At 35.8% G+C, this 23,479-nt stretch overlaps 1 protein-coding gene and 1 long non-coding RNA gene across 5 annotated transcripts in view; one reads left to right on the forward strand and one right to left on the reverse strand.

Annotated features, from left to right (window-relative positions):
* AHR (aryl hydrocarbon receptor) overlaps window positions 1-2,693 on the forward strand; it is a 44,085-nt gene extending 41,392 nt beyond the window's left edge. The window contains 1 exon segment of the mRNA NM_001303026.1: window positions 157-2,693. Within this exon segment, the coding sequence (NP_001289955.1) occupies window positions 157-291 (135 nt within the window). The 3' untranslated portion in view covers window positions 292-2,693.
* LOC110255481 overlaps window positions 1-23,479 on the reverse strand; it is a 324,773-nt gene that overhangs the window by 697 nt on the left and 300,597 nt on the right. The window lies entirely within an intron of this gene.

Below are 23,479 nucleotides of genomic sequence, written 5' to 3' on the forward strand. Positions count from 1 at the left end.
TATATATATATATATATATATATATCAGCAGTGAAGGAATTTGAAGTTTAACAACATGCAGGACACAGATTTTAAAGATTCGTTTTAATATATGTAATGACTGAAGATATTTGAAAGATCTCTTCTAAGAAGTTGCATTGCTGTTTTTGTTTCCAGTTTCAGAGCGGAGGAGTTTTAAATGAAACTTACCCAAATGAATTAAATAGCATAAATAACACTCAGACTACCACCCATCTTCACCCGTCAGAAGCCAGAACTTTCCCTGACTTGACATCTAGTGGATTCCTGTAATACCATGCCCACTTTTCACCTTGGTTTTTGGATGAGTTTGTGAACCGTTACTGAGTCATCAACCTGTCAGTGTTGGACATCAGCAAGTTCACAGGGAAGCATTGATGTGTGTTGTTCTGTTACTCCAAACCAAATTTTAAAGTTTTTATAAGAGGAGTAAATTACATATCTATAGTCATTAAAATTGAAAGTGTGGGCCCACAGAGGAGTGAGACCCCATCTACATTTTACAGTATTCTGAAATAATAATATCACAGAATCTATAAAACTTCAAGGGGACTTTGTGACAGTTTTAAATAAGTCAGAATAAAATGAACTGCTTTGAGTTTTGAACTTATAGATTCTTATTACTGTACCAAATATGAACTATTTCATTTTTAGCTTCTGCTTCTATCTCAGATGTTAAAATGAGTGGTTTGGTGCTTTTATAAAAAGATATTCTCAGTACTCTCCTCCTTCCTTGGTCATGTAAGTGCCTCACAATTTTTTCTACCTATAACACTGTAGGAGTATATTTTATATAAAATATACTTTCTCTTTTTAAAAGTAATAATATTCGGCACACAAATATTATTAGTATTTCTTAAATTCAGTCATTTTTATTAGTCCAGGCATGTTTTAACTGCACTACTCACCCACTTTCTTCAGGTAAAGGACAAATAATGATTGAAAAGATAATTATTTATTATATAATCTAGTTGCTTCTAGACTTTAATGTTGCCATGTGCCTTACACTGAACAGTTTTGAAAGTAAAAATGTCCTTCCAAATTATTTTTAATGATCATATAAATATTAAGACAGCAGCACTAAAGTTTCAACTTTTCAGAAGTAATAAGAGATAGACCACCATTTGTCTTTATTGAAAACTCCACCCTGATAGTTGACTGTTGCAGTATAAAAAAAATCTGCTGTTAAATGTAGCCCTGTTTATTAACTGAAAATGAAAAGAAGCAGTTTTATTTTTAGCTCTTTAAGAATAAGGCACCTATTTCAATGTGTATAAATTCTTTAAAAACTGTTTTAGCTCTATAATCCTTTAAGATGGTATAGTATATTAACTATAAATTTCACTTCTTAGTACAGTGGAAACTTTGTTTTTCTCATATTTGAGGAGTGTTAAGACTGGATGTAGTGATGTTTGGTGTAAAGTATTGAGTGAAAAGAATGGTGTGTTGTGTAGTTTATAAAGAACAAAATTATTGGTAAAATATTTCTGTCTTTCATTTAAAGATAGTGCATACCTTCTATATGCACATAAATAATTTGAGTCACCATATTTTATTAGTGTCATTTTCAGAGAGCAAATAATGAGTCCAACTTCTTTTAAAAGTTGGTATTAAGGCAACCATGCAGTTCTCTTAAAATATGAGGTTGTTTCTATTATAAAATGACCTTTATTGTCAGTAAGGCAAATTAATCACTCTACTAATAATTTTATCATCCTCAGTTGACTTGCAAGTGCAACCATGGCCTTTCTTTTATTTAAACATGAGATCTGAAAGGCTCAGTCACATTTTGCATGTAAATAAAACATGGAGTTCCAACCTGAGATATAGTATTAAAATACATTTTTTTTTCGTAAATTAATGTATATAAAAGTGACTTTGGACAAAATATCTATGTCAGTTCTATGCATTTTCAGTCAAAACGCTGAACCTGTAGTCAATATGTGTTGAAAAAATAGATTTGTCTAAAACATTTCATAATTTGTTTCCAGCATAAGGTGTCACTAATGATTAGACCAGTGGTCCAGATTAATACTCCATTTTTACGTTTAAACCTTACATTAAAAGTCTTCATATAAATAATTTTTGTTAGTTTCTTCCACACATTACTGGATGAATTGTTTAGTGAAAAACATAGGCTTTTTCAATTGTGAATACGATGACAATCAATTATACACTTATTATAAAATTTTTAAAAATTCAAAGAAATATTGTATATTTTTATCTATATAAAGTAACTAAAGTTTATCTAATAATAATAATAATAAAATCACATTAAACCAAACACACCTTTGTCTGTATTGCTAAGTGCCAAACAAAGAATGCTTTATGTACTGCTATACCAAGGGATTTATTTTTAGATGATGTATACTTCTAAGGATGTGGATGTGTTGATTTGATCTTTTCCTGTGGCAGGTGGTTCTTCCAGTACCTGAAGATTCCCCAGTGTTCCAATGTATTATAGAGCTTTCAATCATTACTGTGCACATAGTGTTTTTCAGTATTACTCAACTTTAGGTAAATGTTTTCATGGGTGTTCTCTCCCTCAAGATGTTACTGCTTACATATGCCATGCATACATTTTTGTTTAAAGTATGATTTATAATATCCTTATCAAACAAAATTGTATACAATAATATATATGGTAATAAAATAATCACCAAGTATGAATAATATGTTTTAATGAATATTTGTCTTTCTGGTCCATATAAAGGAATTGACTTATTTGCAGTTTAGTATTATAGGATTATTATATATATTATAATTATGTTAGATTAAGTCAGTCTATAGTATTTAAAGAAAGAGTAAGTCAATAATTCATAAGCTTCTTATCAAGTTCCGCCCCTGGATAATTTGATCTTTACCTGATGACAAAAAAAAAAAAAAATACTTGTAACTTCATAGATGAAAATGCTTCTGAAATGAACTCTTCTTTTAAACTGTGTATTATCAGTGATACAGTCATGTTAGTATCTCAGATTAAAATCCAGAATTCTGTTTTAATAGACAATATTTTAAGAATATTTATGAAAAAACTTGAGAACAATCCATGTTATAGTTCAGGCTTAAATTAGAAAAATTATTGTCCAAACTTATGTCTGATAAGTATAAATGGCATGTTAAGCCTTTGGTGTTCAATTCATAACTATTAAACATTCACCAAGAATTCTGAATTTAGAATTATTTGAAGAAAAATTCCTGAGAAAAGTTGTCACTCCAGTAACAATTTTATACGAATTTTATGTTCATTCTAGATACTTTTGTCAACAACTCGATATAAACGTAGCAGGTTAGCATCATTCTTATTTCTGAACATATGAGAAAGACTAACCTGTCTTTTGTCTAATAAGTGTATATATTCAACTATTTGAAAGATCGAAAATGAAGTTCAGATAATTGTATTTCTGATCTCTGCTCTCAGTCAAATGACATCCATCAACATGAATGACTTCACCCTGACTCCTTGTCACCAAGCCTATCAAACAGTGACCCAGGGACAGGCATTAGCTACTCCTAAGACTAGGAAATCTCTCTTGAATCTTGTTCCCAGTGTCTGCAGATGACTGCTTCGAGTTCTACTACTAACCGAATTGAGACCATCAAAACCCCACAGCACATCCTAAATGTGCCTGTACCTTTCCTGAGTAATACCACTGTCCTCTGTCTCTGAGGCTGACCTCCAGTGTGTGAGCAGAAGCCCCCCCTGCCTCCAAGATAACCCCCCTCTCTTTTCCTCTCTTTCACGCAGCTGCTCCAGTGCCCTTTTCCAGGTACATTGCTCTCTGCTACTGGCTTCCCTATGTACAGGTCATCCTCTATCCTAGGGAAAAAAAATGACTTGATTCTGCATCTCTTTTCTTATTAAATTACTTCCTGGCTTCCTTTCTCTAGGTTGATCTGAAATCTTTTGTTTTCTTCCCTTCTATTACCCTGCTCTGTTGAAGTTCACTCAACTTCCTTCTTACTGGAGGCTGATTCTTTATGATGCTGCGACAAAATTTTACCCTCACTGAAGCTTTTTCTTCCCTTAATTTCCATGCTGTCAGTTGTCCTGCAACCTATCATTTCTTCATTTTCTTTTGTTAGCTACTCTCTCCTCCTTCCTACCTGGCCACAGGCTTCGTTCTGACCACCATGTGTGGTTCTCTCTACATATTGTCCCTTTGGAAACTCAGCCATTCTGCACTTATTACCTTTATGGTAAATCCCCTCAAATATGTGTTCTCACCTCTGAAAAGGGGCAAGATAAAAATACACCTTATCTCTGACTGACGTTCATTCCTGGAGCATCTTTTTCCTCTTAACAATAGCATAGCAAAGCTAAGCACACGGACTTGCAAGTCAGACTGCTGCCTTCAACACATGCGATGTCAATCACTGGGAAGGTTTCTTATCCTCTCTGAGCCTGAGTTTTTGTTTCTGCAAAATAACAGGTAATACTTGTCTCACTGGGTTGTTGGAGGGCTTAATAAATAAATTTATGTAAAAATAGTTTTCATTGGCCAAAACTGGAACAACTTCAGCAACAAAATAATAGCGTTGGATTATGACCCAAAGAATAAAATATCCATGAGTTCATCCTGATAGAAATAAATGACTGAATAAATAAATGGGGAAGAAGGGGAAAATCTTCCTTACAAAAGAATCCCAAATGTAGATAGATAGCTATGCCTTCCAATAGATGGAGCTTCCTACCCCTCCCCTTGAGTGTGGGCTAAACTCAGCCACTTGCTTCCAAAGAAGAGGGTACAGAAAGGGAAAAAAATTAGAAGTTTCCACTGTAGAACTCTGGCAAGCTCTACGTAAACAAGTGATGGCTAAATAAGTGATGGCGTTTGACACCAATGATAGGTCGTGGTGTTCTCCCTGATACAATGCTGTTCTCTGTTCTGTGGTATTAACACATAACCCTGTGTTACCATGAGAAAAATGTCAGGAACTCCCAACTGAGAGACATTCCACAAGACTCCTGGGATACAAGTGTTAAGGTCAAGAAAAGCAGACTAAGACACTGTCACAGATCAGAGGAGACTAAGGCAGCATGACAACTACATACAAAATACAACATGGTATCTTGGATTACATTCTGCAATTAAGTGGGGGGGGCATTATTGAAGAACTGAAGAAATCCAAGTTTGGTTATTATTGTACCAATTTCATTTTCTAGTTTTACCTATGTACTCTAGTTATATAAGATGTTAAGTTTAGATAAACATGAATGATGGGAATAAAGGAACTCTGTCTTTACAGACTTCATGTCAACTAAAATTATTCCTAAATAGCTTACTTTAAAATTATTTCTATATTTAAAAAACACAGTTTTTGATGGTCACTTAGCAAGTTTGTTGATTGTCACAGTTTGTTGATTGTCACATAGCAAGTACTCAATAAATGTCTGCCTTTCCTATTTCCCTGTGATACCCAAACCACAACTTCTCAGTTGGCAGTGAATCTATACTTTGACATTAGTCCTCATTCTCCCTACTGTTGATTTCATGAATGTCTTGTTTTTAGTCTCAGGTTCAGTGTTTCTTTCTACTTTAATCTCTTGATATATCATCCTTATCCTTCTAGCCTTGTTTCCATAACTCCTACACGTCAATTAAATAACCTCTTTTTCCAGTCCAGCTAAGAACAGTCCCATCTCAAACTTAGAAAATTCGTAAGTGCCTTATTTTTGTCGACTTTGAATTTCCTCTTCTAATCACACCATCTTTTTTTTTTACTTTCCCAATCCTTTTTTCCTTGTTCAGCTAGCTCTTTGCCCGCATTTTGGCCTCTAGTCCATGAGTACCTATTGTTCTTTTTCAGTCCTTTCAGTCCCTCAGTATCAGTATTTCAGCAGTATGTTTGCTTATAACCTGGAATTGCTCACTTCCTTATTGGTAACTACCACTCCAATCCATAGGCCTGGCCAAAAAACACTTTCTTTTCCTGATAAGCAGTTTTGTTAGAAAAAGTGAAAAAGCTGAAATAATGGCCTCACCACAAACTTGCACCACATCTACAACAGAGACTGACAATTAACCTAACACCATAGAATCTCCCCTTCTTTGTAAGACAACCCTGACTTTTCTGTGCTCACATTGAAGAAGAAAGACTCTGTTTTCCAGCCTTCTTTATGGATAGGTGTAGGTAATGTAAGTACTGGTCAAATATATGAAAGCTAAACTTTTGTAATACTTCCAAGAAAGCTGCTTAAAGAGACCCACAACTACAAGGAGCCTTTTTTGTCTTTCTGCTTTTTTCTCTTTCTGGCCCGCACATGTGGGTATGATGAATGGAGACCAAGCCACTCTCGTGAATGGTGAAGACAAGAAGCCATCAACTAGGATGGTGAAAAACAGAATGAGCCAGGGTCCCTCATGACTTGTAGCCACATCTTTAGAACCACCAAATGAACCCTGCCTGCCCACCTCCTGACTTCTTTTGTGGAAGAGATAGACTTCTGCCTTGGTTAACCCATCTTTCTATTATCTACCTCTTCCCCCGTGTAGTATCCTCTTTTCTCACCGTCTACAACGACATTATCTCCACAATGACACTATCTCCAACTTGACTCAAGACATTCTGATATAATCTTCAGTTTCCTCTTTCTTGACTTTTACATTTCTATCTATCAACTGTCCTCCCAAATTTTCCTAACGCTCATCTTTTTCCTGCATTTTCAGTCACTGAATGTGTTGATTTCTTTAGCATGGAAGCATCATCGATTTTCTTCTAAGGACAATAAATCAAACTACCACTTCATTCTTTTTTCTTTTTCCATCCTCCCATTCATTCGTTCATTCTTGTTTTACATCTGAAGAGAGCAGCTGGCTAAGACTTGCTTTCTTCATTACCGACCTTTTATTTCTTAAATTCTCAGAGTCTGGATTTAGCTATTACCAATTTTTATATGCAAATGTTCTATTACCTCAAGAAATCTTTCTTACTTGATACACTCTTATATTTGGTCTCTCCTTCCTTCTATAACTACAGGCTTTTTTTTTTTTTTTAAGGTTCAGTCTGTGTCCTATTGCCTTACCTCTCCATACTTTTCTCTTTATAATCTGACCTAATCATGTCACTGTATATAACTCAATGTGTAGCCTAGACCTCTCTTTGGAGTTCCTGGTGTGGTTTGTACAATATGTAATATAATAAGGTTTTTAAAAATATCCCACAAGTACCTTTAAATTGTCTTTGAACACAACATGTTACTGGTGTTAGGTAATCGTCTTTGAATTGTCCCTTTCCCTCCTAAGTCTAAATGATTCTCCTATCACTTTAGTTAACACCTGCATCTCCATCTTCTAGGAGAGCAACTCCAAATCCTCACATCTGCTCCTCTCTGTTACCCCAGCAGTCAGTTCCATGAGACAATGGAATTATTTGCCTCTGTACTTACACTCTGTATGATTTTAGACTGAAACCATCATTAGGAAGTCAGATGGGATGATCTTCCAACTCACAGTAAGGGAAGAGAGACCATGGGAAAAAAACTTCAGCCAGAGATGGAAGAGGAATGTGTGGGAGGGACTGGTGGTAGAGACTGAGAGATGTTTCGAAATTAAAAACAAAAACAGTTTCAACAAGCAAGGGTTGGGAAGGTTATGGGGGGAGCAGAGGATCATTCATTCATTCATTCAACAAACATTTGGCCAAACTCTCCTACAGGGAGCCATTCCAGGTTGATATTAAAGCACCCAGCTAAATAATCTCTATCTTAGTCCCTATGATCCAGGTCCTCGGGACTTAGAGTCTCTAATCTCAAAAGAACCATAAACAGTATATCTTACTGAGTATTCATGGTTCAGCTGCATCTAAATCTATGAGGAAAATTAAATTTTCGGACACCCCATGCTCACTGAACCAAATCTGTGGGTCTGGGAATCTTATTTTTAACAAGCTCCTCTGATGATGTGTATGTACACTAAAATATGGAAACCACCAGGATGGTCTTACCACCTAAGTGATAGACTAAGGATGCCTGCCCCAGTCTACACTGTACCTTGAGTGACCCCAGCTGACCCTCTGATAAGCAAAATCATCTTCATAGGTGAACTGCCCTACTCTCCTGGTATGTGACTTAAGGCTATCAGCATGTGTGCTTGGATAGAATTTAAGCCCACCAACAGCTTCTCCGTCCTGTTGAGTTTAGGCTTTTAAAACTCTCTAGCAGAACCAGTACTGGCTTCCTTCCCCTACCTCCAGCCTTACCACCACCATCTTGGACAGGGTCCTCAGCCTCTGGAGACCAGCTTCTGACACAAGTGCCTCTACTTCTAGCACAATTTTTCAAGAGGGACAGACAGAGCCCTGTTTGTAGTGTCTCAAGTATGTAAGCCTCCACTCCATGAAACAGCTCACAGTTTAAGACCAACAAGATTTGTGACAGAACGCAAACTCACATGTAGAAGAATTTATAAGCATCAGGGATTAATAGATTAGAAAAGACAAGACTGGTCTGCGATGTGATTACCTACTTCGAATAACGAATGCGCTGGCACGGCAGAGGAAAAGATGACTGTCATTTATGGTTTAGAAGTTAATCAAGGTCAGTGCTAACAGTTACAAGTTAACAGATTTTACCTCAATATGAAGAAGCCTCTTTATTATTGAAAATGCCTGGGGATGAAAGAGTCTGGTTTGAAGTGTAATGATCTTCCTGTCTCTAGAAACACTGCTTATAGTTTATGCTGAGAAAATCAAAATTCTGTAGGTATTACACTTTATCACTAATGTTTCTCTCTACTTCTGAGAATCTAGAATTCCATGTAAGATGTGAACTTTAAGATGATGTATTTCATGCACCCATTTTATGCTTGAAAAAAAAACCCCAAGGCCCAGATAGTATCCTGTGTGAGTTTCAGTTAGATGATGAAATGATCTACATTATCTGAGTTCTGTTCCAATGTTTTTTTCCCAACAGAAAAAGATGGCTTTATTCTCCACTGAGGGAAAGCAAAATATTTGAATAACTATTTTTTAACTTTGATGTATGAAATTTTTGGTTTCCTTTTAATCAGAATTATAGTTCCATCCTCCTTTCTGATAAAGCTAGACATCCTCTTGCTTATGGAATGTCTGAAAATGTATCCTCAACTCCATTTCCCCATCAGACTGTGTCTTCAAAAATACTTAAACTACATATTTGTTGACATTTTAGAGTACTGAAATCTAATTTGGGGACTCTGGCCTAAGAGTCCTGAGAACTGAGACTGAAATCTGTTTCAGAAGTAGGTTAGCATGAATTCAGACTAAATCCATATCTATTTCAAGGGTATTAATTTCCATTGTCTGTGAACACGTTTCCTTTCTTCCTTATTAAAACAACTGACACGAAGAAAGTCCAGACAAGCTGCCTTTGAATATTGAATGATTCATTACACTTAAATGGCAATAGAACATTTTACCTTAATGTCAAGAACTATGAAGGGTCTGAGATGTTACTAAATATTCAAGCTAATAGGTTAACCAGCCTCAGAAGGACATATGATTCCTAGGTCAGAGGCAAAGGGCAATTTATTACTTAGGGCAGTAACAGCAGCCAGAGTGTCAGCATTTGTATCGGTTCCTCACAAGACAGATAATCCTTACATGCAGTTACAGGAAAGGAACCCTGAACATAGGGAATTCATATCTTTCATGATGGGGGTACATGCCCTGACCCTTTGCTCTGAAGGGACACTGTCACTACCCTCTAAGGCTGTTCACCACACAAACATCCTTGAAAAGACTGTTCAGAACAAAAGCTGTCAATGCCCTTGCATGCAACATGTGCAGAAATACAGGAGACCCCAGGAAAATGAGCTCTAGCACTTCATCCTGATGGGTTCTGCTTGCTTTTGGAAGTGAAACGTTCTTTCTTCATCTCTTGATGGCCTCCCTGTTCTGACTGCAGAGACAACTGTTATTTCAGAGGGAGAAAAGGGCAAACTTGAAACACTTTCTATCCTCAAGTTACATGATTCTGAGTCTCTATTGCAATAGCTCTCAAACCCTGACTTTAGATCTCTGCTCCAAGTCTTTGTAAAGAGCAATACTCTGTGATGCTTAAGATTCAAGGGAGGGGACAATGGGTTCAAAGTCAGGTTCTGCTGCCTTGCTAGAGATGGAGTATGAAGGGCTTATTTAACCATTCTGTGCCTTTGTTCCTTTCTCTGTAAAAGGAAGATAATACAGTACTTTTGTCTCATAGAATCTTGATGAGAACCAAATGACATTGTACATGCACAGTGCTCAGTCACTGGCACACGATAATAAGGGTTAAAGAAATTTTAGCGCTTATTGATTTTGTAGTCTGTATTTGTTAGGGGAAAGACTGACTTGGTATAATGAAGACACCAAAGAATGAGTTGTTTCAAAAATAGACTTCTGCCACATGTAAGCAGACTCTTTTCCATGAAGCCATCCAGGCTGCTTGAGACAACTCTTCCAAAATCACTATGCTACAAAAAATACTTTTCCAACTCAGAGAAAGGAAAGGAAAGAACTCATCCAGGAACTCATCAAAAGTTGCACATATCACTTACTTCTGGCCATATTCAGTCATACAGTCACACCTGGCTGCAACCATCTCCCCAGCAACAATTCTAATTTTCATGGGAAAGGAAGAAACAGAATTTGGTGGCAACTGAAAGGACCCAAAGGGGAAAAAATAGCACATCTCTATTCCATTTGAATTTTGAAGCTATTCAAAAATAAGAAAAAAGTGTCAACAGAGAAAAATGTCATTATTAGAAACTATAGCTTAGAAGAGTCAAGGAGGAATTGAGAATGCCATTTCCCAGTCTTTAATCTAGACTTTAGAGTAGACTCTTATGGGAGATTTTCAGCTTGTTTTTCCATATCACTCCCTTTTTCAGTTCCAGAGAGAGATGAGGGGGGAAAGAGGCAAAATTCCTCATGCCCAGAACCACTGATAGATTTGTTTCACATACTTGAGGAAAATGGACAGTGGGGTCACATACTCAGCTTTTCTACCATGGGAAGAAATAAGGCATGAGACAAGAGACTAGGAGCACTCATCTGTTCACATGGAAACTCAGGCAACATGAAAAAGATTTCTCTGTCCAAAATATGACCACCACCACCACCATCATTGTTATCCAGGTAATATAATTCGGCAAAAAACTTCTGTTAAGGTTTCCCACTGCCCATTATTTTGTTCACTGAGATGCAGAACAAAGTCAGAGTTTAGACTTAGAAAAGGATTCATCTCTTCTGGCAAAACACTGTATAGTTGGTTTCATTTACCTCTTTGTGCTGCCAGGAAGCACAGAAATCAGTTTTGTACTTCTAGCAGCTTCCTTTTGCCTTTATTTTAGGCAAAGTTATTTGTGCTTCAGCCCAACTGCGATCCCTGCTTCATGACTTCTCTCTTGGTACCATTACTTGTTTTAAGTTTTCATGGAAGCTGCTACAAATACTTTTATAGCAGGATATAAATCATCCTTATATAGATGCAGCCAGTAAATGCAGTGATGTAGAAAAAAGGTTGAAGAGGAATGCGCTATACATGAGTGCTTTTGGATAAAATGTTGGCCAAATAAAGTTGTAAGCATTTACAGGAGATCGATTGGTCAGGACAGAAGTAACCTTAAGATGAAGGGATGGACAATGGTTTCATTCTCGTCTGCATTTCCAGCGGCTGTGACATTTTTTTCATGATCATTCTCTCTGCCACTGCTAATTTACAATTATTTTCATGGGAGTTCCCATCGTGGCGCAGCAGAAATGAATCTGACTAGGAACCATGAGGTTGCAGGTTTGACCCCTGGCCCCACTCAGTGGATTAAGGATCTGGCGTTGCCATGAGCTGCAGTGTAGATCACAGACACGGCTCGGATCTAGCATTGCTGTGGCTCTGGTGTAGCCAGCAGCTGGGACCCCTAGCCTAGGAACCGCCATATGCTGTGGGTATGGCCCTAAAAAGACAAAAAATAATAATAATAATAATAAAATTATTTGCATTGTCCGTGAAATTCTCTGCTTTGTGACCCCTCTAATATTCTCAGTCATGGTTGTCTTATAGCCTCTATTGTTTCCTAACCTGTGGATAATCTGCTTTCTTTTCTGGACCTGAGTAAACTAAAAGGGCCTAGACTTAGGAAAGACTTGGGAGAATTGATGTGTGGGTATATGAAAAACACTCCTATAAATAGTGGGTGAGACTGTGCAAAGTTGGAAGTGCTTTCTTTTGTAGGTGGGGTCATTTTGAAACTTGAGTCGTTACCCACAGGCTGATGAGAAAACTTAAGTTACACACTTAAAGATGAGAAAACTGAGGCCAAAGAGGCAACATTGCCTGTGCAGGTAACACAGGCAGTAATGGGTACAGAACCTAAACTTTGTATCTCCTAATTAAGAGCACGTATGAAAAGTAAATCCTGTAAGTCACCAGGGCAGCACCTTGCCGTGGTGCTTAAACCAGCCTATCTCACTGACTCTACATTGAGAAGGTGAATATAACCATCTCAATTTTACACACAATGAAACTTTTAAAAAAAGCAATCAAGCACAGCATTGTAAATCAACTAAACTTCAATTGTATAAAAAGCAATCAAAACAACCAAGATGGTTGTAATAGATAAAAATACCCCCCCAAAGATGTGCATATTCTAATCTCCCAAATGGATGGCAAGAGGATCTGCATAGATGCTACTGAGGTAAGAACCTTGAGAGTGAGGTTATCCTCGATTACCCTAGTGGACCCAATGCAATCACAAGAGTCCTTATAAGAAAGCAGGAGGGTCAGAGGCAGAAGAGGAGATGCGACAAAAAAAAAAGGAGAGAGGAGAACAAGAAAGAGAAAAAAGAGACAGAGAGTTAAAGATACTCTGCTGCTGGCCTTGAAGATGGATGCCATGGGCCAAGAGATGCAGGCCCCCTCTCAAAGCTGGAAAAGGAAGGAGACCAGTTCTGCCCTAGTGCCTGTAGCAGGAAGGCAGCCCTGCCAAAAACTTGATTTTGGGGCTTCTCATCTCCGGTACTGTAAGATAAGTAATTTATGTTGTTTTAAGCCACTAGGTTTGTGGTAATTTGTAACAACATCAATAGGAAACTCATACAGTGGTTATAGATTTTAAGAAGGCAAGGGAGGTATTTGCTAAGAAGATATGTATTCTTAATCCTATATTATAATCATAATTCAAGAAGAGGGGAAGAGCTGTTCTCTGTACCTTTCTCTCTGGTCATTCTTTAGGAGAGGCCAGGAAGGACTGGCAGCATTTCCCATCCCTCCTCTCCACCCGCAGACCCATCTTCCTCTGCAAAATCAGATGATAATGGTGCCTGATGAGCTCCAGCCTCGCCTTGGCATTGCAAAGAAATGTGGAGAACATGGCCAACAAACATGCAGTTGCATTACAGATTTGCCTTTTCCAGATGGTTAGCTCATGTCAGAAGCCAGGAAATATATTGCTTACAGCCCTGCATGTGTTTCTGAAGAAGAATCCTGATAAATGTGTCTGATCTTTGCAAATAACAAAATTGGCATGATTCATAGGAGGAAAATGGCTCTACTCTAGTGTAGTAAATTAGATATTACTCAAGCCATGTTAGTTAGACATCTTTAAATGTTTGTTCTTACTTTAAAATTAATGAAGCTAATTTAAGGATGCTGTTACAACTATGCATCTAAGGTGCTTGCATACTGGAAAAAATATGTTTTTACTGACCATGACATTATCACACAGTAGGGGCTAAACAAACATCAATAAAAGAGAATAAGTGACCCAGAACTGTCAGAAAGCTTTTTTTTTTTTTCTGAACACGTTGTAGCATATAGCTGTTCAGTGCTTTAGTTGCATACCAATTTCACATCCGCAATCAGAACTGATTCCAACTACTACACAATAAGGTGAGTTTTTGAGGAAAACAAACATCAGAAAAGATTACACAACACCACACAGCCAGTAACTCATAGCATCAAAACGGTGATAAGTCATCTGACCTCCAAGTTCAAAATTTTTTAAAAAATATCTCAGGTTGGTCTTTAATAGCATACAACAATCACTGAATCACTGTTTTAACTACATATATCAAGCAATTCAAAGTTCCCTTGTAGCTCATATGCTACTCTGTGGATTAATCCTCAGACAGTAAAGCAGGAATACTTGTGTGGAATTTGTTGAGGACAGACTATTGAGGATTTCTTATAGTTGAAGAAACTGAAGCTGGAATGTGAGTTAATGCTTATTTTATCTAAAGTGTACCTCATTTGTCCAATAAATTAATATAACTAGTTTTGAGAATGATTTGGCCATTGGGCTGACCTGTCTTTGAAAAGGTTTCTCTCCTTCCTTCAAAGGAGATATGAAACTAAATGTCTCCCACTGAACATTCATTTCAGGTAGGATATTCAACATGGTTCTTTGCTCTTGACAGGATTTCACCTTTCCTAGAAAATTAATGTGTTCACAAGGGTCATTTACTAAATTTAGTCTTACATTTGTGCAGCTATCAAAGAAAAGTTCTAAACTGCAAATTGGACTTTTAAAAAATTACAAGAATACCTCACTTTAAAGGCAAAAGAGATGAGAACACCAAGATAAGAGATTTCCCTATTTTCCTTAAATTCACAAACCACGGCATATGGAAATTCATTTAAAAATAACCTTATCAAACAGATTATATAGTACAGAAAAGAATTTTGATTTCTGATTCCCTTGCATGTTATAAACATCCACTATATACATTTTCATTCGTCTTTTGGGGTTTTGAGGAAGCCATACTTCCATTTTATACTGGTTTGAATACCAGAATCTTATTCTGGCTATGGGTGTGCAAGAGCTATGAGTTAATGCCTATTGTTTTGTTTTCTAGAACATTCTTCACAATGACATTTTTTAAATTGATTTTAATCTTAATAGCACATTGAGTCAGTGTTGTCAGAAACTACAAGATTTTTTCAGGGATGTTTTATAGAATGTTAGTCACATCAAATGCAAACATGTGGATGTGATGATCAAATAAGTTTAGGAAACACTAGGCAAAGAAAAGCTAATCAGATTCCTTTATTACAGATCTGTAATATGTTACTGTGTGTTGGGGGGTGGTGTCATAATTTTTCAAGAGAGGGAACTGGTATGCAATATTTTCCAAACTTATTTGACACTGGAACCATTTTCAGACCTCATCACATGACATTAGTATGCCAAGGAAAATTCTTTGAGAAAATGTGATCAATGGGAAAAGATCCCAGATTCTTCTCTTCGATTGTTCCTATGCCCCAGCATCCTTATTTTATAGATGCGATTTGGAATACCTATGATGTATCCACTCACATTGAAGTTACCTGTCGTTTCTCTGCCTAAGCACACAGATTCCTCTAATTCGGCCTTTCACTATGTGGAAGAGTTTAATGTTATTTCTACACTTGAGGTACTCACTGTAGTATCTCATCTTTTTATCACCTAAAATATATTACACATTTTTCTTTTGATCCAGCTTGACCATCAAAAAACTCTTTGTAGTTTAACCATAACTATTTTGACCACATGTAGAAAGCACTTCACTGAGTTTAATTTGGGAGGTTTTGATCTTAGTTTTTGTTGAGGGGTAGCAGGAGAAGCAGTCTTATGAGATATATTATGGTAATTACTGTAGGGATTGTATTTAAGTCTCTTAGAAAAGATCCATATGCTTTTTTTAGTACTTGAACTAGGAAAACAGCATGTTTTCTCCTCATCAAACTATAATTGACTGTCTTTATTTTGAACACCAGGAAGCTTAAAGCCAAGTCAGGGCACAACTGGATCAATGATTTATGATCTGAGAGACTGCACATTTGTGTTATATTTTCATCTCTCCCTAACTTGTGTTAACCTCTCACTCTCTATTTCCTCTACTGTTATTTTGCATTTATTCATGATATACTATTTTATTTTATGTGTGTTTGTTTTAGTTGAATTTATCTTTTTTTTTCTTTATGGAATGATGCAATAAAAAAACAAAACAAACATTTAAAAAAAAGGAAGAAAAATAATTCTGGTTCCAATCTTAATTACTAGAAGCTGTGGTACAAGACATAACTGATACTGGGCAAGTATTTAATATTCATAGTTCAATTTGGAATACATGTCAACGAAGTTCATGGTAACTGTATTTTTTTTTTATGGTGCCAGCATACACATTAGAGGATCAAAGTTCTTCAATCCTCCTTAAATGCTTCAGTTAAAAATCCATGAATATCTAAAGTTTTGACATAACCAAGATAGTTATCAATTGGGATGTCAACCAAGACAGCAATATAGGAGGGACCCGAATTCCCCTCCTCCTGTGGACACACTGAATCCATGACCACACCAAGAATAATTACCTCTCAAAATATGTGAAACTAGGAAACAACTACTACACATCAGGCAAATGAGAAAATACCCCACATCAAAATAGATCAGAAAGGCTGAGATATATGTTTGCCATAAACACTACCCCTGGTCCAGCACCATTTAAATGGAAGGGAACTCCTAACTCCCAGCTTTCCCTTGAACCAAGGGTTTGCTCCAAAATTTAATACCTAATTTTTAAGAATCTCAACTGAAGGGCAGCCCTTCCCCAACATATAGCTCTTAAATCAATGAAGCTTGTGTTCAATAAGCCTATAAAAACAAAGGAGTAGTTTTTAATGGATGTGTAAGCATTTGATATAGAGCTACTCTCTCAGAGTTCAGTACAGAGGAAGCAGGCAAAATTACCCATCTTATTGTCTTGTCCAAAAGGAGTCCATCTGCACATTTTGAAAACTTCTGCCTGAAGTTTAGGCTTTTGATTTAACACACATTTAGGGGCTAGCTTCAGTAGTCCCTGGAAACCAGGGAAACTAACAAACACCTCTCTTACTGATTCCTGGTAGCATGCTCCAAGTCACCAGTATCTCCCTAGAAGGAGCTTGTACATATGTGTTCCACTTCGTGCAGCTGCTGCCCAAGGTTGCAAGTCCTTGGTTATATCTGGCTCTGGTAGCCAACAGGGCTTCTCTTCGCAAATCCAACAAGACTGTGACAATCACAGGTATCTTCCTATACCATGGACCCAGTACAGAGGAATCAGGGGGAAAAAATGCTTATCTCTAGTTTTTCCCTGAAAAGACTTAACTACGCACATTCACTTCTGCCTGAAGGTCCACATTCTAGGCACTGAATGTGACCTTCCCTCTTGGATACTGACAGGTCTTGGCACACCGTCAACTACTAGGAGTCACTAAGAATAAAGAGGGAAGCTTGGACAATTAAAAAGTCTGAGGAATTTAAAAAAAAAAACAGTATCTCATGCTGGACTGAGGGAAGAGGTATCTCCTATATAAGACCACTCTGTCAAAACTGGAAAAGGTGGTCCGATCTTAATGATTTCTTTCTTTCTACTAATTTTGGGTTTTCTTTTTCTTCTTTCTCTAGTTGTTTTAGGTGTAAGGTTAAGTTGTTTATTTGATTTTTTTTGTTGTTTCCTCAGGTAAGTTTGTATTGCTATAAACTTTCCTCTTGGGACTGCTTTTGCTGTACACACATAGATTTTGCATCACAGAAGATCTAAATACATCTCTCCAAAGAAGACATAAAGGTGGCCAAAAGTTACATGAAAAGATGCTCAACATTACTTATTATTAAAGAAATGCAAATAATCAAAATTATAATGAGGTATGAACTCACACTGGTCAGCATGGCCATCATCAAAAAGTCTACAAATAATAAAAGCTGGAGAGGGGAAGAAATAGTGGGAATGTAAATTGGTATAGCCACTATGGAGAACAATATGGAGGCTCCTTAAAAACTAAAAATAGAGCTATCATATGCTCCTCTAATCCCACTATTAGGCATATATATGGACAAAACTATAATTTTAAAAGATCCATGTACCCCAATATTCACTGCAGCACTATTTATAATTGCAAAGACATGGAAGCAACCTAATGTCCATCGACAGGTGAATGTATAAAGAAGATGTGGTATACACACCCAATGGATATTACTCAGCCATAAAAAAAGAATGGAATAATGCCTTTTGCAGCAACATGGATGGACCTAGAGATTATCATACTAAGTGAAGTAAGCCAGACAAAGACAGATATCATATAATATCACTTATATGTGGAATATTTAAAAATGATACAAATCAAATTATATGCAAAACAGAAATATAAACAGAAACACAGAAAACAAACTTATGATTAACGAAGGTAAGAGATAAATAAGGGATTTGGGAGTAACATATACCCATTACTATAAATAAACAGATAATCAACAAGGACCTATTGTATTAAATGAAGAACAATATTCAATATTTTGTAATAAAATATAAGGGAAAATAATTTGGAAAAGCCAACTGAATTACTTTGCTGTACATCTGAAGCTAACAACATCATAAATCAGCTATACTTCTATAAAAATAAAATAATTAAATGAAATTAACAATTTTTGTAGGATTTTTATTTTTCTATTATAGTTGATTTACAATGTTCTGTCGATTTCTGCTGTACAGCCAAGTGACCCAGCCATATATATATATGTACATATATATATTCTTTTTCTCTTATCCTCCATCATGTTCTATCATAAGTGACTAGATATAGTTCCCTGTACTATACAGCAGGATCTCATTGCTTATCCACTCCAAATGCAATAGTTGAAAGAAAAAGAAACTGGGAAAGGTGGGTGTTTTATCTCATGCATAAAAACCAACACTGACAGTCAACTAAAATGAAGAAACAGGAATATATTTCAAAAAAGAGAATATGATGACTCTCCAGTAACAGATCTTAGTGACACAGATATAAGTAATTAACCTGATAGAGAGTTCAAAGTAATGATCATAAAGATGCTCATCAAGTTAAGGAGAGCAATGCATGAACAAAATAAGAATTTCAACAAAGAGAGAAAATGTTAAAAAGTACAAAAGAAAAATCATATAGTTGAAGAATATAATAAGTGAACTGATAAATTCAATAGGGAGGTTTAATAGCAGACTAAAACAACCAAAAGAAGGGAATAGCACACTTAAAGACAGGACAGTAGAATTCATCTAATCAAGGAAAAAAAGGAAAAATGAATAAAAAGAATAGAGATAGCTTAATAAAATTATGGGATGCCAGAAAGCAGACTAATATTCAAACTACAAGTGATCCTAGAAGGGGAGAGAAAGGGCCAGAAAGCTTATTCAAATTAATAATGACTGAAAACTTCCCTAACCTGGAAGAAATAGACTTTAAGATTCAAGAAGCCTACAGAATTCCAAATAAAAGGGATAAAAAGAGACTGATGCTGAGACATATTACAACTAAATTGTCAAAAGTTTAAAACAAGGAAAAAAAAGCTTAAAATCACTGAGACAAAAATCAACTTTTTACATATCAGTGAACCCTATCATCAGAATTTTTGTAGAAACTCTGCCAGCCCATAAGGAGTGGCATGATACAGTCAAAATGCTACAATCAAAAACTGCCAACAGGAATTCTCTACTGCGAAGTTATATATCTGAATTAAAGGAAAAATAAGCTGTTTTCCAAACAACCACAAGGTAAAGGAGTTCATCACCACTAGACCAGCTTTATAAGAAAAGTTAAGTGGGATTCTTCAAGCCTAAACAGAAGGATGCTAATTAGAATCAAAACAGATGATAGTATAAAACTCATTGGTAAAAGTAAACATATAATTAAATTCAGAATAATTTAATTTTGTAAAGGAGATGGATAAATCACAACTCTACTACAAAGATTAAAAGACAAACATATTAAAATAACTATAATTACCATAAGTTTTAATGTATACACATAGTAAAAATATATAAATTATGACATCAAAACAAAAAATATGGGGGGAGTTAAAATTTAAAACTTTTGTGTGCATTTGGAGATGTTAGCTTAAAATAGACTGTTACAAATATGTTTTATGTAAAGCAAAACTTAGATACACAGAAGATAAAGTAAAAGGAATCTAAGCATATCACTATAGAGAAACATGAAATCACAAAGGAAGAAAGAAACAAAGGATTATATAACAACCAGAAAATAACTGACCAAATAGTAAGTCCATACCTACCAATAATTACTTTAAACAGAAATGAACTAAACTCTTCAATCAAAAGACACAGAGTGACATGACCCAACTCTCTGCTGTCTATAAGAGACTCACTTTAGCCTTAATGACAGTACAGGTTGAAATGGTAAAGATGGAAAAATATATCCCATGCAGATAGAAACCAAAAGAAAGCAGGAGTATATAAGCTATACTTATATCATAAAAAAATAAACTTTAAACCACCAACTGTAAATAAGAGACAAAGAAGGTCATTATATGATGGTAAAGGGATACATTCCCTTACCGATGCCATGAATTCAGCCCCCCACCCTGAAAAGCAAGACAAAAAAGAGAGAGAGAAAACAATCTCATTTATAAATAGCATCAACAAATAAATAAATGAACTACTTAGGAATAAATGTAACCAAGGTGAGAAAAGATACAAATACTGAAAACTGTCAGATACTGATGAAAATAAACTGAGGATGACACAAAAAATAGAAAGATATTCTGTTCTCATGGATTGCAAGAATATTGTTAAAATGTCCCTACTACCCCAAACAATCTACAGACTCAGTGGAATACCTTTCAACATTTAAATGGCATTTTTTCACAGAAAAAGAAAAAACAACTCTACAATATGTATGGAACAACAACAAAAAATCCCAGATAGCCAAAACAATCTGGAGAAAGAAATAAAAACCTGGAGGCATCACACACCTTGATTTCAAATTACATTACTAAGCTATTGTTATTAAAATAATATGGAACTGGTATAAAAACAGACATTTAGATGAATGGAATGAGATAGAGAACCAAGAAAATAATCTTTCATATAATGTCAACTTACATTTTAAAATGGATCCAAAAATACTCAGTGGGGAAATAATAGCCTCTTCAATAAATGGCATTGGGAAAACTGGACAGTCACATGCAAAACAATGAAAGCAGACTCCTATCTTACAACATAAACATAAATTCAAAATGGATTAAAGACTTCAAAGTAAGACCTGAAACTTTAAAGCTTCTGAAAGAAAACATAGGTGGTAAGCTCCTTCAGTTCAAACTTGGCAACGATTTTTGGGATTTCACACTGAAAGTAAGAGCAACAAAACCAATAACAAACAGATGGGACTGCAGCAAACTGAAAAGCTTCTGCCTAGCAAAGAGGACAGTCAAAAAAATGACAAATCCCATATCCAGCAAAAAGTTAATATCCCATCTATACAAGGAAGTCATACAACCCAATAACAAAAAAATCAAATAACTCAATTAAAAATGGAGAAAGTACCTGAATAGGTATTTTTTCTAAAGACTACACACGAATGGCCAACACGTACATGAAAAGCTGCTCAGCAGCACTAATCATCAGGGAAATGCAAATTGAAACTGCAATGAGATATCACCTCACACCTGTTAGGATAGTTATTATCAAAAAGATGTTTAAAAAAAACTGGCAAGAATGTGGAGAAAAGGGAACCCTTGTACACTGTTACTGGAATGTAAACTGGTACAACAACTATGGAGAATAGTATGAGGCTCCTCAAGAAGTTAAAAACAGAATGGCCATATGATCCAGCAATCTCACTTCTGGGTATGTACCTAAAGGATATGACACCATTATCTTGAAGATAGATATATATTCCCTTGTTCATTGTAGCATTGATCTCAGTGCCCAGAAAGGAAAACAGCCTGCATTCTTCAACAAATGAAGAAAATACTGTATATACATACAATGGAATATTCTTCAGCCCTAAAAAAGGAAATCCTGTCATTTGCAATAACATGGATGAACCTGGAGGACATTATGATAATTTAAAGCTAGACAGAAAGACAAATACTGCATGATATCACCTATACAATGAATCTTAAAAACAAACATACAAATAAGAGAGTAGAAAAGTGGTTTCCAGGGTATGGGGGATATAAGGAGAGATTGGTCAAAGGCCACAAACGTTCAACTATAAGATGAATAAGGTCTCAGCATCTTACATATAACATGATTACGATAGCTGATAATTCTGTATGATATAACTGAAAGTTACTAAGAGAGGAGAACTTAAATATCTCACCAAAAAAGAAAAAAAATTAAAAATACAAATAAAAATGGGACAGGTTAAAAAAAGATATTTATGAATGTATAAACTGACCTCTAGAACCATCCATAGATTTTCCCCACTAGCTGTAAAAAAAAAAAAAAAAAAAAAAATTGCCCTTTTTGTCTTGGTGTGGAACAGGGTTTCTCACTCATGGCACCACTGACATTTGGGGACAATTTTTCCTTGTGGGAAGGCTGCCCTGTGTATTGCAAGATACTTAGCAGCTTCTCTGGACTCTAGCCAAGAGATGACCATAAAAGCCACATCTCTAGGTGTGAAAATGAAAAATTTCTCCAGATACTTCCAAATGTCTCTAGGGATTGGGGGGGCATAGGTGGGGGTAATCACTCTTGGTTCAAAACCACTAAAAGAAGGAGAATTTCCAAAAAGACAGTTTCCAGTGTTGGAGATGGTCCTGAAAATGAAATGGTGGTTTCTTGGAAATCCTACCTAACTCCTATTTCTTTCTTTTTTTCCAAAAGCCCCCAAGCAATTAGGTAAGTAGTGGTGTTTGTGGTTGATCTGGTATTTTTCATCTTATACTCTCTTGAATTGTACAAAACAAGAAAGTCAAAGTACCATTTCCCCAAATCACTCTCAAGAGGTAGCTCTTAAAAGAAGCTGAATTGCAGACACTTTTTGTCTTTGTCAGTTATGCTCAAAGATCTTTCTATACTCAGGCTTTCTATTTTCTGGTGCAGGCTGGAAGAAGGCACCTGGGTGACCAGTGCTTTGGAACTCAAGTGGGGTGACCAGGATCAAGTAGGCATTGCACAGTATCCTACCTGGTACACCCAGGCAGAGCCTGCTTGTGTACCAGGGAAGCAAAGAATGCTTCTGCAAAGAGCAAGTCCAAGTATCAACCAAGAGGCACACCCTGACTTCACTAGGCTCTTTCCTGGTTGGAAGTAGACTGTTTCACAGAAAAATTCAGTGACTATTGATTGATGTGGGTCTATGCTCATGTGCATCTATGGTATGGACTGGCCAGAGACCCTCTTTTTCTTTTGTAAGTTTATATAATTTTTCCCTTATAGTTATTTTACAGTGTCCTTTCAATTTCTACTGTACATCAAAGTTACCCAGTTTTATATATACATATAAAAATATATATAATATATATATAATAGTATATATAATAATATATATAATATATATAATAGTATATATAATAATATATAATAGTATATATAATAACATATTATAATATATATAATAGTATATATAATAACATATTATAATATATATAATAGTATATATAATAACATATTATAATATATATATTCTTTTTCTCACATTATCCTCCATCACATTCCATCACGAGTGACTAGATACAGTCACCTGGACTATACAGTGGATCTCATT

Source organism: Sus scrofa, chromosome 9, assembly GCF_000003025.6.
Source record: "Sus scrofa isolate TJ Tabasco breed Duroc chromosome 9, Sscrofa11.1, whole genome shotgun sequence".
NCBI lineage: Eukaryota > Metazoa > Chordata > Mammalia > Artiodactyla > Suidae > Sus > Sus scrofa.